This window comes from Podarcis filfolensis (genome assembly GCF_964270895.1).
Source record: "Podarcis filfolensis genome assembly, chromosome: 8".
In the NCBI taxonomy this organism is placed as follows: domain Eukaryota; kingdom Metazoa; phylum Chordata; class Lepidosauria; order Squamata; family Lacertidae; genus Podarcis; species Podarcis filfolensis.
In genome coordinates this window covers 40809216-40825887 of record NC_139611.1, presented here as the reverse complement: position 1 = coordinate 40825887, position 16672 = coordinate 40809216, and the positions used below count along the sequence as shown (strand labels likewise).

At 45.5% G+C, this 16672-nt stretch overlaps 2 protein-coding genes across 6 annotated transcripts in view; both read right to left on the bottom strand.

The window, feature by feature from the left end:
• Window positions 1–382: 382 nt before the first annotated feature.
• APRT (adenine phosphoribosyltransferase) lies at window positions 383–5359 on the bottom strand. The gene is made up of 5 exons (XM_083626386.1): window positions 5201–5359; window positions 4144–4247; window positions 3474–3607; window positions 1948–2026; window positions 383–763 (listed from the first exon to the last, which is right to left on the bottom strand). The coding sequence occupies exons 1-5, from the start codon at window positions 5302–5304 to the stop codon at window positions 621–623; spliced, it is 564 nt and encodes a 187-aa protein (XP_083482512.1). The 5' UTR covers window positions 5305–5359; the 3' UTR covers window positions 383–620.
• A 3571-nt stretch (window positions 5360–8930) lies between these two features.
• GALNS (galactosamine (N-acetyl)-6-sulfatase) overlaps window positions 8931–16672 on the bottom strand; it is a 53037-nt gene continuing 45295 nt past the window's right edge. For all 5 annotated transcript variants that reach the window (XM_083626311.1, XM_083626314.1, XM_083626315.1 and 2 more), the window contains 2 exons: window positions 13812–13929; window positions 8931–11074 (listed from right to left, as the gene is read on the bottom strand). In XM_083626311.1, coding sequence (XP_083482437.1) covers window positions 10988–11074; window positions 13812–13929 — 205 coding nt within the window. In that variant the 3' untranslated portion in view covers window positions 8931–10987. The remainder of the gene's footprint in view (window positions 11075–13811; window positions 13930–16672) is intronic.

The window sequence follows — 16672 nt, the reverse complement described above, 5'->3', positions numbered from 1 at the left end:
TGCTCAGGCTGCAGCTCGTCCAAAGTGTTCGAAGAGGATGGCCATAATATGCTGGCATGGTTTAAGTGGAATTTAGCAATCGAGACCAATGCCAAACCTAGGCACCCCTGCTTTCAAGCTTTTGCAAGGACTACAACTTCTATCATGTCTGCTCACTGAGGCTGATGGGAACTGTAGTCCAAAATGTTTTGAGGACACCAGGCTGGCTCTCCTTGCTCCCCCCCCCCAATTAGCATAGAGGAATAACAATCTCTTGCTTTCTAAAAGGTGTGACTTCTGTTTTGAAAAGGCTGACTCTGGGAAGCCTCTAGGCCTGGGTTCTGGTGAGCGAGTCATCCCCAAGACTGCCTACAAGGAGATAGCCTTAAAGAAAAATCTGAGCTTCATTTGGTGCTTTTAATAATAATAAAAGCCTCTCCCATGGCACTTAAATAATTAGCCCTTCACTTACAAAGTCCAGGGTGACAACGGCAACTTGATGGGAGCAAGGGACACTTTAAGAAAAAAAAGGAAAGAAAGCTTGCAGGCAACAATGCAAAGCCAAGAATTGTTTGGCAGAGGAAGGCAGCAAGGCCATCTCAACTGAAACAAGGCTTGAGGCAGGCGGTCACTCCTGGGCATCAGTCATACTGCAGCAGCGAGTAGAGGGAGTTCGGCTTGATGGCTTCTTGCCCTTTAAGGGACTTTAACTCTATAAGTACCACACACTCCAGGATATTAGCCCCCAGCTTCTTCATCAGCTCACAGGCAGCTTGCATGGTCCCTAGATGAGAGACGGGGGTGTTACTCATGCAGAAGAAAAACCTGCACTATTCAGCTACTGTTGATTGTAACATGAGAAGAACCCACAGCTGGAGCCCACATCCTGTTCCCTCCATGGCCAACCAGACAGCTATGGGAATATCTCTCCCCCAACTTGTGATTCCCAACAACTGGCACTCAGAGCATGCTGCCTTTAACAGTGTGGGGGTAGGGCACAACCTTATCCTCCACCAATATGTTAAATCCCATTTTAAACCCAAGTGGGCCAACATTACGCCATGTGTTTGCAATTGGGTAATTAAAGGTAAAGGTACCCCTGCCCGTACAGGGCAGTCGTGTCCGACTCTAGGGTTGTGTGCTCATCTCGCTCTAGAGGCCGTGAGCCGGCGCTGTCCGAAGACACTTCCGGGTCGCGTGGCCAGCGTGACGAAGCTGCAGCTGGCGAGCCAGCACCAGCGCAGCACACGGAAACGCTGTTACCTTCCCGCTATAAAGCGGTACCTATTTATCTACTTGCACTTAAGAGTGCTTTTGAACTGCTAGGTGGGCAGGAGCTGAGACTGAACAATGGGAACTCACCCTGCTGCGGGGATTCGAACAGCCGACCATACGATCGGCAAGTCCTAAGCACTGAGGTTTTACCCACAGCGCTACCCGCGTCCCTCTAATTGGGTAATTAGGACCAAGTAAAAAAATGGAAGCAAGCTTCCGAGTTCTCCAGAATTCCTCATCAAGAAAAATGTAACACAAGTTGAGAGGTGGCAGTGGCAGCCAGGGAACATTTGAGGAGGAAACTAAAACAAAAAAGGCAGAAAAACGAGGCTGGATAATGTTTTAGCCGTGAGATCTGCTTACATGTCGACCCTAGCATGGAGATTGCAGACTTGTTCCACTCTCGGGTGCAGAACTATCATGTTGCACACTTGAGATTAAGAAGGAAAACATGGCTGCTGTGCCCATTTCCTTGAGCAAGCAAAGCCTGGCATGTCACCCAGTTCTGACCCGCACCCACAATGAATCCACAAGGGCAGGCAAGAGAGCAGGAATAAAGAGCAACATGGCAAGTCTTCCTTTGGGCTAAGCCAGCAGGGGCGTCATCTTCCATTCGGGTGTCTGCAGAACTGAAGAGGACCCCGACTGCCAATCCTCTCTACCCAAGAGCCTCAGTACCTGCCCGGTTCTCACCTCCTGTGGCAAGCAGGTCGTCGATCAAGAGCACATTCTGACCGGGGCTCACTGCGTCGTTTTGAACTTCGAGCTCTGCCTGTGGGATGCAAAAGAAGGGTGGATTTTAGGCTTGCTGAATGGGCAATGTAGTGGCCAGAATCCTGGGGTGGGGGCTTATCACCCCAAAATGTGGGACAGAACTGCCTGGCATTGGCGAGGGAGCAGGGAGGACTCAACCGCCAGCCAGTCAGCTGTCTGTGGGAAGAACAGTGGCATGGATGCTAATAAGGGATTTGATGGGGATCGGGGTGGAAAGAGGACTTCAGGGGTGGGGCTACTCTTTATCAAGCAAACGGCAGCCAGAAACACCACTTGCCTCAGTTGTAACTTCCAAGAACCGTAAGAACTTGTGTTTGGCAAGATGTGGGTCACAATATTGATTATGAATTATGTGAAAAGCTGTGGAAAGTGAATATGAATTTCATGGCATGCTGTGCGATAAAAGAAAATTTGATGAAAATGACCCACAGATGGTGTTCAACACACACCAGATTGGCGAAAATGTCTAAAAAAAGAAAAAGGTATATGTTGGAAGTGTAATAAAATTGAGGGATCCTTTTTCCACATGTGGTGGTCCTGTAAAGTAATTAAGGAATATTGGGCAACTATATATAAAGAATTAAAAAATATGTTTTTTAAAAAAACTTTCCCCAAAACACCTGAGATTTTCCTCTTAGGAATGGTAACAACGAAGGTCAAAAAAACCCAAGAGTTTATTACTATATGCCACCGCCACAGCTAGAACCTTATTGGCACAAAGGTGGAGAACAAGTATAGTACCCACTAAGGAAGAATGGCAGTGTAAAATGTTCGAATATGCTGGACTGGATGGTCTGACAAACGGGATAAGAGAAAACAAAGAGAAGGAATACGAGGAGGAATGGATAATGTTTACTGAATATTTTAAGAACCAGTATAAACAAATACATAGCTTAGCAGGTCTCAAGTAAATCCAGCAGCATTGAAATAGTTTTTTAATAGATAACAAACTGGATGATTAAAAAGATGTGATTACATGGAGTAGAAAAACAAAGGAACCAGGAAAAGGGTGGAAGGGAAGTTATATGGTATATGTATACATGCTGTATTTGGTACAAAGTCGTAAGTGGGGCAGGCGGAGGGGGGGTGAAGTGTGCTCTGTTCCTGTTTTTGAAAATGCAAATAAAAAAAGGAAAAAAGAATTTGTGTTTCAGCTTTTCCCTCCTCCTTTTTCCTCATGTGTCACGTATTTTTAGATTGTGAGCGTGAGGGAAGAGACTGTCTTAGAGCTGACTTTGCTAAGCTGCTCTAAGATTTTTTGGTGTACAAATGTGGTAAATTAAAAATTATAATACACTTTTTTTAAAAAATGGCTTTGCATTCTCCTGCTGAGCCAGCATAAATCAACACTGGACCATCTTTAGAAGCCCCTCCACCAGAGCTGCATTTGAAATCCTTTGATTAGCCCCCACCTCCACCCCCTAGGAAAAACAACCCACCAATACCTGGCCATATTCCAGAGAGTAGGCAACAGACACTGTGGGACCTGGTAGTTTCCCCTTCTTCCGTATTAGCACAAATCCAACTCCCAATCTCTGTGCCAAAACTGGTCCAAAAAGGAATCCTCGGGAATCAAGACCTGTCAGAAACAGAGAAGCAGCAGCTTACTTTCTCAGTCCTCAAAGTTAAAAGCGGTACTCCCATCATTGTGGCACCTGCTGACAGGAAGATGAGATTGTAAACCTATCTCTGGACTTCACACTGCAGGGGGCCCGCACGCGTTCACATGACAGAATGCTTCTCTATGCAGTGCAATCCCCCGCAAGTAGAAAGTTAGCAGACCAGGGAGAAACCAGGCACAGGTTTTGCACTTCTTTTGCTGTTTGCAAGGCCATTCAGTGGAGGCTTAAGTGGAGCAAATCCCAAGCTCTTTGTGATTTAAAGGGAGTGCTGTCTGGTTTCAGTGGCTCAGCCTTGGCATATACATTTGACCAAGAGTGCATCTGAGCATGCACAGAGAACTCAGAGGAGTTAAGAGAGGAAGATTTGTCAGGCTGCAGCATGTTTGTAGATGGGGTATTCATGGCCTCAAGATCCACTGACTTTCTCTCAAGGACAGCCTTCCCCAACCTGGTGCCCTCCAGAGCTTTAAAGACAAACTGGTCCCTGACTCACCTGCAATGTACTCAACCTGGGGATGTGAGGCCTTGACGTGAGCTTCCAGGAGGTCAATTGCAGCTGCAAAGGCAACCGGGTCCTTTAAGAGGGGGGTGATATCTCTATGGAAAAAAAGAAGCACTTGTCAAAAAAAAATTCTTTGTGAGTGGGAATTATCCTTCAGAAGAAAAATATTAGGGATCCAGCATTGGAGCTGCTTTATAAATGAAGTTAAAGCAAACAGGTATCCTCTTGTGTATTTTCCTTATTCTCCCACTTCCTCTAGGCTTAATCAAACCTGAAAGCTAGGTATCACTTCAGTCACGTCCCCTGGCCCACAGATGGCATACTCCGCTTGCTATGGTGCTCTTTGGCCTCCGCAGGAACTTTTCGCTGGGGCAAAGGGGGAAACAGGCCAGAAAACGAGAAGAATCATGGCTACACCTTTCATCTCATATCTCAGGTTCCACGCATGCTAGAAACAGCCTGTGGAGTCAGGGAGCTTTGGGTCATGTCCCACCCACCCACCCCTGTGGATGCCCATACTTCCTGTGAGGGCAGAAGCACAGGGTCCTGGTTCTCCTTCGTCCCCTGATCTAGGGCAGAAACCAGCATGGGCCTCCTTTCATCTCTGCAGTCCTGGGGCAAATCATGTAGCAACTGCGCACATAACTGATTATGCTTCTGGACTGCAAACTCCTCCAGAGACCTGTCCTGATGGTACTTTGGAGAGCACCAGGAGCCTGGAGGGCGTAATCATAAATAAAGGGATGTTTTTAGAAGACGACCACCCCCACCCCTACTTCGAGCACCGGCTTAATATGAGCCCTGGAGCCTCTTAAATGAGGGGAATTCGACAACCAGAGGGAAGAAGTTTACGGTCAGAAAAAAAGTGTACTTCGGAGCATGGGCAGAGTGCATTTTCCTTTCCGCAGTCGCCGGGACCTTGTAGTGGCTCACTGGCAACAGGAGCGCTTCCCCAAGGGAGGGGGAAGGACTGCCCTCTGCACATGCTCAGGGGAACAAGACCTCGGCATCACATAAGCCCCAAGTGGCCGCTACCCGTCTCGCTTACCGGAAAAGCACCCCCGGCGTGGGAAAATCGGGGAACTCCCGGATCCGCTCCTGGACCAACCGCCGCTTCTGTTGCAGCCGCAGCTGCCGCAACTCAGCGCCCATGGCTAGAGCAGTCAATCTGCCCGGTACGAAGCAACGCGCATGCGTGGGAGAGTCGCCCTCCTGGGAGAAACCATTCGGCGGGGGGGGGGTGGACGCTAGTTGTAAGGAACCACCACTCTTGCGCGATTGGGGGGTGGGGTGGAATGAGCAAAGAAAGTTAGAACCTCCAGGTCCCTATCTACGTGGGGTTATATTAACCACAAATAATTAGTGGCTCCTTATTTACCCTGAGTTTTAAGGTCCAGCTTTGTGCACAGAACCAAGGCCGTTAAATATTTTTGGTTTTAATTTTTTTTTTATAATATTTTTATTTTTCCATATAAACACAATACAACAAACATAAACATACAAAAACAAAAACAAAACAAAAAACATGTATCATTTCATATCCTAATTTCATATCCTATCTTCCCCGACTTCCTCATGCCTCCCCTTTCTGTATTCCAAATTCTTATCGATTGTTCAGCAAATCTTCCCTTATTTTAATTTAGATTTAGACTATTCTTCCTTATTCTCCTTGTCATAACCATTGCTAATAGTAACCATTTACTTTCCAATCCAACATCATTCTAACTTTCATTAACTTTGTAATATTTCTTTAAATAGTCCTTGAATTTTTTCCATTCTTCTTGCGCTGCTTCTCTTCCCTGGTTTCGGATTCTGCTCGTCATTTCTGCCAGGCCCATATAGTCTATCACCTTCATCTGCCATTCTTCCAGTGTGGGTAGTTCTCGCGTCTTCCAGTACTTCGCAATGAGTATTCTAGCTGCTGTTGTAGCATACATAAAGAAAGTTATATCCGTCTTTAACACCCCTTGGCCGACAATACCCAAGAGAAAGGCCTCTGGTTTCTTGGGGAAAGTATATTTAAATACCTTTTTAAGTTCATTATAGATCATTTCCCAGAATGCCTTAATCTTCGGGCAAGTCCACCAAAGATGAAAAAATGTACCTTCAGTTTCTTTACATTTCCAACATTTATTATCAGGCACATGGTAAATCTTTGCAAGCTTGACTGGGGTTATGTACCACCTATATATCATTTTCATAATGTTTTCTCTTAAGGCATTACATGCCGTAAATTTCATCCCGGTGGTCCACAACTTTTCCCAATCAGCAAACAAAATATTATGACCAATGTCCTGAGCCCATTTGATCATAGCTGATTTAACCGTTTCATCTTCTGTATTCCATTTCAGCAGCAAATTGTACATTTTTGACAAGTTCTTAGTACTGGGTTCTAACAGTTCTATCTCCAATTTTGATTTTTCCACCTGGAAGCCAATTTTACTGTCCAGTTTAAACGCTTCATTTATTTGATGATAGTGGAACCAGTCTCTCACCTTCCCAAATATTTTTGGTTTTAAAAACGGAAAGTTCTTTTCCTCCACTTTGCCAGCGGGTGCTCAAGGGCGAGGCAGGACTCTTGCATATTTAGCCGGTGAATCAGCAGAGACTGGTGGTTTTGCAGCCCTGGGCTTCCGCTCTCTGGCTTGCAGCCGTCATCAACGCGAGCTATACTCTGCAAAGGTCAGGTCCCTGTCCCACCTCCCTTACAATCGAGAATCTTGACACAAGGCACACGCAGAGGAGGAGAGCTGGGGTCAGAAAAAATGGGGTTGTTGCAGCTACGAGGACATGGAGTGGGTTTGTGCGCTATTTTCCAGAGGAAAAGTCATTTCTTTATTTTCTGTGTTATTTAATTTTCCTCCAAGGAGCTCAAGGTGGCATACATTGTCTTCTCCTCCTTCCCCATTTTTATAATTCACAACAATCCTGTGAGGTAGGTTAGACAGAGTGACTGGCCCAAGGTCACCCAGTGTGCTTCCTGGCTGAGTGGGGATTCAGACCCAAGTCTCCCATGTCCTAGTCCAGCATTCTGACCACTACACCACACTGGCTGTCCAGTCCAAGTCTGATTTAAAGATAAACCAGCCTACCAGTAATAAGCAGATCAAGCAAGCACACAACTCCCCCCCTCTGATATTTAAATCATTGTGATTTCCCCCTTAAAATATGCAAATATAATTGGTTTATGCAAATACAGTGGTACCTTGGGTTAAGAACTCAATTTGTTCTGGAGGTCCGTTCTTAACCTGAAACTGTTCTTAACCTGAGGTACCACTTTAGCTAATGGGGCCTCCCACTGCCGCTGCATGATTTCTGTTCTCATCCTGAAGCAAAGTTCTTAACCCAAGGTACTATTTCTGGGTTAGCGGAGTCTGTAACCTGAAGCGTCTGTAATAATGCAAAGGTGTCCTCATTTTGTGTCATGCATTTCCTGTTCTTTGGCAATCTGTAGGTGGCCATCCTCTGTGTACTTTTTGCTTTTTTAATAACTTTTTATCGGGTTTTATAAACAAGGATCATAGGAATTATAAGTGATACAAATAAATAGACCAAGTCTTTTCATGTCATTTGTACATCACAAAAATAGCATAAAAAATTTGCAGTAACAGCTACAACATATCTTCAACCTTTTCCAACCAAAGACCCAGTTCTAATCCAAACATGCATATGGGAACATGTTTCTCGTTTATTTAACCATATATCTGTATGTTGGCCATGCTGCTGCTGTGACCCACTTTAGATCATGCCGTGATCCAAACTGTTGGCCCCAACCCACTAGTCGAAGTCCCAGTATGTAGTTTAGGGCTTTAAACGGCAACAACAAAACCTTGAACTTGGCTTGGTAAGCAATAGGCAGTCAGTGCAGATTGTTTAACCCTAGTGGATGTGTTCAAAGCTGGATGTCCCATGAAGCCCCCTTGTGGAGCAGAAGGAACAGTTTCTAGAACTCACCTTGACAATGCTGGATTTCCAGTTGTAAAGGTTTGCTTCTGTTCCTGTAAGAATGTGGCTGAAACCCTGAACATACTTCTCAATTAATATGCTTTGTGCAGGGCATTTTTAACCTTCTTGCAGACACGAAAGAGGCAGCCAGGTGTGGTTCATTAGAATAGAATCCACAGATCAGCTAAATAGCCAACATTCATGGTACAATCTGCAAGCTCTCAAGTTACGCAGAACTCTTTGCCAGGCTAGATAAGACGGAAAAGAATGCATCTTGGGTGAAGGAACACCACACAAGGTGCTTGTAGGGGCACTGCCATTTCCCCGTTTCCAGTCTCCATTGCTGAGAATATTTATTTTTTCTTTAAAGGAATATAGTTGAGCTGAAAGCCTATACAAAGGTCACATCCATCCAGAAGGATTTGCATTTCTCAGAAAGGCCTTTGTTGGGCAAGACAGAGAATGGGGTGGGTGGGTGATGAAGCAGAAGGTCACTGTGTAGGCTATTTTCACAGCTGTCCCTGCTAATACTAGGATTTTCTCAAAGACAAATTATCTCCTCCACCACCAGAAAAAAATCCTTTCCCCCAACAGCTGGCCCAAGCTGGCCAGTCCTTAGCAACAGAAGAAACAAACACTGACCCAAGCATGCAACTTTCCATCGGAACACAGAGCTTTTTTAACAGCTATATCCCCAAAGACAGGAAGTGATTGGAATTGTAGGGGGGTTCTGTTTTGCAGTTGAGTTCGTTCTGCAATTTCACCACCAATTCGGCTTTTCTGTGACAACCCTAACACCTTCCTTTTCACAGGAGGAGGCTATAGATAACATCTTTATTACAACTTTGCCATCTTTATTGGATCTGTCTTCACAACAACCCTGTGAGATAGGCTACTGTCAAAGTTTCACAGAGAAGGTGACTTACTCAAGGCTGCTTAATGAATCCATGGCAGAGGCCAGTCTTTCAATGTCTCCCCTGGGATCCACTTAGTGAAGTGGAGCAAGACTTTGCTGGTGTAGGCATGTGAAGAAATCCATCACAACTTAAACCAAGAGGCTTGGCTTATCAGACAGAATTCTAGCATGACAGGCCCCCAAGGCACTTCTTCTCCTTTTCTTCCCCAACTTCTCACATTTTAAAATACTGCATGCCGGGATTTGCATTTCAAATCTTATTATCTTCCACAATCTCATTCAACAAGGAGCTCAGGGAAGAGAGACACAGCACTTGTAGATCACATATTATATTGGCCTTAATTTCTTACAATCACACAATAAGAAAGTTATAAAGCTGACAGAAGTATTTCTTGAAAGTTAACAACAAACATACAGAACTCTTCTAATCATACTAAAAACAACATCACAGCAGCAGACATTTATTCATATTAACCTTTGGCACTTCTTGAAAATGTATATTTTGGCACCATTTGAAACCAAGTCTTAAAAGAAATGTTGGCAATGGAGAACACTTCTTTGCATAGCAAAATAACAGAAGAAAGGTTTACCTTGCCAGCCATCTGTTTCCAGCAGTGGCTGACCAGGTGCCTCCAAGAAGCCCACAAGCTGGGCGTGATGACAACTACCCTGTTGTTCTTCCATCCCACAGCAACTGGCACGTAGAGGTAGACTGCCTCTAAACATAGAAGTTCCACTTAGCTATCAGAGGCATTAACTTGATAATATAGCTCAGGTGTGGGGAGCCTCTGGCCAGACCGTTTTGGCTGAGCCACACTTACCTGCCCTACACCTGCTAGCATATATTGCATCAGGTGTGAGATGCAGGTAAAGTAATAGCTGGGCCCAAAGGGCACCTGCGGAGCCCTTTTTGAAGTGGAATGCAGGACTCTATGCAAACACCAATGATCAGCAAACTGTTAGTGCTCAAAGAGAGCCCTGCACTGCCAAAGCCCCAACAATCAGCTGGGATTGGCTGCACTAGGAAGTTATCTAGTGCAGCCAAGGGGGCTATAGGAAGGAACTTGGATTTAAAGCACTTCCTCCTGTGTTTTGAATCCAAAAAGCTAAGAAAGAAAGAAAGAAAGAAAGAAAGAAAGAAAGAAAGAAAGAAAGATGAAGCAGTTTGTATTGAAAGAGCTGGAGAAAGCACTTTGAGTAGAGCCCATTTTCTTTGCAGAGGGAAAAATACTTCAATTTTAGGTGCATTGTCTTCTCTGCAAAGACTTCAAAGGGGCTTCCTGTAACTAATGATCAGCTGAATGGTGATCATTCAGTGCCAATGAGCTGATTAGTGCTGGAATAACATCCTCAAAGAAGGATGCAACAACCTCCTTTAAACTTTGACACCATTATGATGTCTGGTGATTGACAGGTGGGTAGTCCTGCCCACCTGCCAAAGCTGGCCTGCAGAGGGTATGGGAGACATTATAGCCAATAGACTGTAATGTTGCTGGCACTGCATTCAGTGAGCAGCAGTCTTTGCTCCAAGCACGTTTAAGCAACACTGTACATTTGCTGGAGCCGCTGAATACTGGCATTGACGCTTAACAATTTTTAGATGGCACAAAGATGCTCTGCCTCATCAGGTCCAGAAGGGTTCCTGAGCTCCAGGACAAACTTCCAATTCTAGGCAGTGGGAGGGGAGCAGAATGCGGTGAGAGATGATCACAACTGATAACTGAGGGCTCAGTCTCAAAGGAACTTATGTGTAGCAAAGGACTAAGGCAGGCTCTCCAGCCCTAATATCTGAAATAGTCTTAAGATCACAGTACCTTGGCCCTGTCTGTACTGAGAGACTGAATTCATATAGATTTACTGCTGTAACCCTGAGAAAGAGAGGAGGGAAACACTCTGGGCTTCTTCCCACAATGCCCCTTTTCTGAAGAAATGATCTGCAGCAGCTCTGTCTCCAGCAGGTCAGGCATGAGATGCTCAGTGGGGCCAAAAGCATTTTTGAGGGTTGGGGCTGGGAGGCTTCAAACACTTCCCTATCTTCTCACAGCCTGGAGGAGCCCAATTCTGTTGCAAGACAGGAAGAGAAACTAGGTCAGCCACAAATCACTAGGAAAAATTAGTATCTGAATTTGCTTGCTCTCCTGTTATATCCCAACCCACCCCCATTTTCATATGGTGTCTCTTACCTTGGTAGCCTGAAGGCAGGGGCTGTTGGGTTTAAAACAACAAAAAACAAACAAACAAACCCAAACACTTTGTGCATTACTTAGGATACCTTTGACCTTCAGTAGCTAACCTGAAAGCCTCTGATGCTCTGCTTCCAACCTCCATCCCCCCTGAACACTGGCTTTCCTGGTTGGGGCTGATGGGAGGTGGAATCCAGCAAGGTCTGGAGGGATGCAGGTTCCTCACCCCAGGCTCAGGCACTTTATTAACAACAACAACTTATTTCTGTTAGAAAAGTGACATTCAAGAATCGCTACACCCTGTGACCAGGATGGTAAAACTAGTGCAAAGACCCACATGCTAAAACCCCATTCCAACAGACTGGGCTGCCTTGTCCTCTTCACAACAGGGTCATGTATTAGCCCCCCCCCCCCCCCCGCACTATCCCTGCATTATTCTGGGGCTGTCTCAAATCCCTCTTCTGGCATCGTGATAAGTGAGCAAACCTTTGTATTGCTGACAGGAAGAGAGAAACAGCCCTAGACTTTGAAAGGCTCTATAATTATTTTGCACAGACATATTTGCGGAGATTACCCAAAGCGCTCAGGAGAAGACAGCAGTCTCGGAAGGCCAAGGGTGAGACAGATAAGAACATTTGTGTTTTAATGAGCAGTTTGATGGATTAGCCCGCCAACTGATGGATTAGAAGGCATTTACATGGCGACACCGAAACAGGAGAGCTCAGCCTCGACACCTCTGTGGTTCACCGGAATTATCCTGCCCTTGCTTGAGTTTTGTAGAAGACAGCCAATGTCAGGAAGGAGGAAGAGGACACCCTCCACAAAGAGAAATCCCTCCCAGAGCCCAGAAGCGATTGGTTACAACCAGGCAATGAGTGCAACCCACCCACCTGAGAAGTCTCAAGGGGGCCTTTAGTCACCAAACAGCCTGTCTTTAGATGCCATGCAGGATGAGCAGCACAGAATCCCCCAAGGGTGTTCTGTGTGGCAGTGGGTCACACAACTGGGGCACCAGGGGAGAAAGTGCCAAAGTGCTCCCCCCAAATTCTTCACCTCAGCCCTTAATCCAGTGAGCTTCCTCGCTCCCACCCTTATCTCTGGGTCCCTTTGGCTCTATCATCTTCGCCCTTGTGCTGGAAAAGCCTCTTATCCCTCAAAGGCATGTTTATGCCTAGCCTTTACTCTGGCCTCTGACACTTGAGACAGATAATATTTTGGGCCCCACCCTATTCCTGTGGCTGTCATTTGTTTTAAAACGTTATTAATACTGTATTTTCAGATCACTGGGACCTTATGGTGAAGGGCAGGTAATAAATAGGGAAATCAACTCTATTTGGAACAGAGCTGAAAGCAGCTCTGGAGAAGGCAAGTGAAAACCAGCAGTACAGAATCAACTCCTCACTCCTCATCAGCTAGTGTGGACAAGTCAAGAGGGCCTAGACTTCTGCATGAGCCACTCTCAGTCCCCATAAAATGCTCTCTGCTGCACATCCCTCATAAACCACCCTACCTTCTTCCAATTTGTCCCTTCCCTCATTTGAACCTTTGCTGCTCATTAGTCAATCTATGACCCTCCCTTTTGGTCTTTTTCATCCAGCAAAGGCTGCAAGGCCTCTGAGGCGGAGACTGCCTCACTTCAATATTCTGTACTGCACCTAGCACACGCTTGGCCCAACATCAATCACCTTCAAAGGGCAGCCAAGCGCATCACCATCTCCCTCCTTCGGCGTCTCTCTGCAAAGCCCACCCATCCATGGGAGAATCCAGCTGTCAGTTTATTAAAGGTCATTCCTGCCCGCTCTGTGCTGTTTGCGTTATTTTTATCTGCTTTGTTTCATGTGAGAGCCCTACAGGGGGAAATAGTTTTCGAGAGGCTGCTGGTGAGTGAGGCTTTGCATTCTGCACTGCTAACACCAGGTGGCAATGATGGCCTGGCAATCACAGCAAAGGGCATTTCTGCAGGCATTCAGCTCTTGGAAGGAGGGCTCCAGCCAACTTAAAGAACAATTAACAGGGTTTTCATAATCTGTCTATCACTTCCAAAATGTAAAGGGAAGGACAGTGGAAGCGGTGCAAGGCAAACAGATGGAAGCCTCAGTTGCCAGAGAAGCTGAAGTTTCTCACAGAGAGTTGGACTCTCCTAGATTTTACGACTGCAAGGGTCAAATTTCTACCTCTTTCAAGGTGCTGTGGTCCCTTGTACACTAACTGGCAACAGATCTCCTGAGTTTCAGATAGTGATATTTCCCAGCCATACCTGGAGATACCAGGAGTCGAACCTAAGACCTACTGCATCCAAAGCACATACTAGGCACTGCAAAAGCTGAGAAGAGGAAAGATACCTCAGTGATGATGGACAGAGACTTTTCAGGCTCATTTCCATATGTATGGAACTGGTCTTTCAGTGCTGCTGCCTCTTTGAATTCACAAAGGAAGATATAGTGACAACAGAAATGCATGGACTTTTTTTTTACATAAACTCCTAGTGAATTGAAGCACTTCTTGCAAAAAGGGAAAGATGATGTTCTGAGTTGCCCAACCTAAGGGGAGATAAGCTCCACAGACTACATGAAGGACCAAGGGGTTTTATGCTTATTTACATTTTAATCCCTTACCATGACCGCCTTGTCACAGACGTTCAGCTGAGGCTGCCCAGGTAGCAATGTCTCCTTGTGCTGCTCCACGATGGGGGAGATTCTTTCTATAACACTTTGGTATTCAGCACTTGAAAAACTGGAAAGGCAGAAAAAGGAGATCAGGCATGACAGAGATGTAAACACAAGGAATGCTGGCATACCTGGTGTGGTGGATGGGAGATTGCTGTGTTATACCACATTAGACTTCTTTGACTATTTAGCCCAGCATCATCAACTCTGACTGGCAGCAACTATTCACCACCTGCTACCAGATCTACCAGGGACTTCTGCAGGCAAAGCAGGTGCTCAATCACGGAGCTGTGGCTTGTGCTGAGTTACTCAACCCGTATGTGGAGTGGCAGATGCGGAGAGCCATCAATGACAACTTCTGCTCACTCTGGAGATGGTGCAGCACAGTCTAGATTAAAATTTCACGTGTTGCACGGCTGTGGGTGCATGGAGTTTGCACATTAGGGCAGGAGTGGGCAGATGGTAGACAGACAGCTTGTACACAGAGATTATCCCAGCAAGTGACTAATGGGGTGTGCAGCAGAAAACTGGCTCTGCCCCTTGAACTACCTTTCTGAGCCTGCTTCTGGTTGGTGGATCCTGGGATTCTAATTTAAAAACAACAACATAGCTCTCCCAAGCCTGGCATTTGCTCATGGTTGAATTAGGGATTACCAGACCTAGACAGCTTAAAAAACAGTCCTTCGGCTTCAACCCTAAGGGCCCACCACACTTGCTACCATGCCTTCAGATGGTTCCTGGACCTGGATGCTTAAAACACTGTTGGGAATAGCATAGAATACGAAGATTGGCCTTCAGCAGGCCCAAGATGCCGTGGATACACAGGGAGCACCACAGCATCCACCTCACCCTCTGCCTGCTCCCAAGGTAATAGACGTAGACTCCATGCCATAGGAAAACAAAAGTGGACTGACTCAAGTTATGCTTCACAGAATGGTACCCATTTAAATAGATGTGAATTCCTCCACTGCCACCCTACTGCCACAGAGTGAGCAAAGCACTGACATGTTCAAGGGAATATATTATCTCGAGAGTATATTTTACTTACTTACTTACTTGTTAGGGTCTTTAATCCCATTTTGTTCCCAAATTCAGAATAGGAAGTTAAGCAGTAACACAGAAAACACCTTCAACAACTCAGAGCCAAGTGATCCAAATCTTTATTTCTGTTTTGGACACTGCAACCATCCATAGCTGATGTAGTTTAAATGTTCAAAGCTATGACCAATCCAGATCCAGCATGGATCTGTGTTGCAAGATGTCTTATTATGGCTTTAGCAGCTTTGAGAGGTGGAGAGAGCAATTCTGAGCATGTGGCAATGTGCATGCCCCACACGGGAACACACACTGAAGACCTTTACCTTGGTTGACTTTGGTCTGTACAAAAAGTCACTTGAATTAGAACTTCCTAAGATTGTGAAACGTGCAATGTTAGAAATATCGTAAAAAGTTGGGAAAACTAATAATTGGATACGGCAAAGATTAAAAGTAACAGATGCACTGGAAAAGGTTGTGAGGTTAGCATGGATATATGCAGGACATGTGGCAAGAGGCAATTTGGGCTGATGAAGGTTAATCAATGCTACAATTTCAAAAGGCCAAGGGCATGACCACCTATGTAATGGGTAGACAATCTAAAATTAATAGCAGGGCTTATGTGGATGCAAGAAGCAAGCAACAGAAGATGATGGAGGGAACTTGAAGAGGCATATATCCAAAGATGGGTGAGAGATGATGGAGAAGACGAAGACAAGGTTGGACACCTTGAATTGTTTTCACACAAGAGGGCTTTCACTGACTCTCCTGTGAATGTTAAGGAGGAGCAGGAAACCAGGCCCCTTCCCACTCTCCCCCACCCCAACAACCCATCCCTTACTCTTATCAGGATTATAAACTTCAGCAGGTATTTGTTTAAGTGGCTTAACGTTCCCTTTCACTGTGGTATTACTTCAAGTACTTCTTAAATGGAGGATTAATACCCAGTGATCTCATTTTGTCCATCATATTAAGAGTCACTTAGGAAACAAAGAACTGCAAATTGCTTTTGGAGATAAAATGGAAACAATGCCACTCAGGCCTAACCCTGGACCCCCTTTACTCCTGGTCCGAGCTGCCCACTGGCCCCGGGGGCTCCAGAGCATTTCCTTCTCCAAAATCAATCACATTTGAAACCGAGGAACACGCCAACGGTTTCCAGTAAGTGCTATAAATACCATATCTTCTTGGCAGCCTTCCAGACAAACACACACACACACACACACACACACACACACACACACAGTCCAATGGTGGAGCTGGATCTAAGCACGGCTCAGAACAAAGTGGAAGGAAGGTTGCAAGGAGGAATTGCCTTCTTGAGAACAATGACAGACTTCATCTCAGAGAAGAGAGAATTTGTGACCTCTTCTGCCACAGAACATAAGAACCAACTGCTGGAGGAGACCCAATGGCAGTCTGTCTAGCCCAGGATCTTGCTTCCCAGTAGCCAACCAGATACAGATAAGCCTTTAAGGCAACAGCTATCAGTGTCTACTAGCCATTTTCTTGATTGGGACACTATACTTCTGTTGATGCAGCCTAGAATAGCATTCGCTTCTTTTGCTGCTATATCATACTGTTGGCTCATGTTTAACTTCTGGTCTACTAAGACCCCTAGATCCTTTTCACATGTACTACTGGCAATCCAGGTGTTCCCCATTTTATATTTGTGCAGCTGGTTCTTTTTGCCTAAGTGCAGAACCTTGCAATTGTCCCTACTGAAATTCATTCTGTTAGTTTTGGCCCAGTTCTCCAATCTGTTAAGGTCATCT

Excerpts from the sequence above, each read along its gene's own strand:
- APRT (XM_083626386.1), bottom strand. The coding sequence starts at position 5,304 with ATGGGCGCTGAGTTGCGGCAGCTGCGGCTGCAACAGAAGCGGCGGTTG. Across the intron at positions 4,248-5,200 it reads ACGCCGGGGGTGCTTTTCCG|AGATATCACCCCCCTCTTAA; the intron begins GTAAGCGAGACG and ends TTTTTTCCATAG. Across the intron at positions 3,608-4,143 it reads CCAGGTTGAGTACATTGCAG|GTCTTGATTCCCGAGGATTC; the intron begins GTGAGTCAGGGA and ends TGTTTCTGACAG.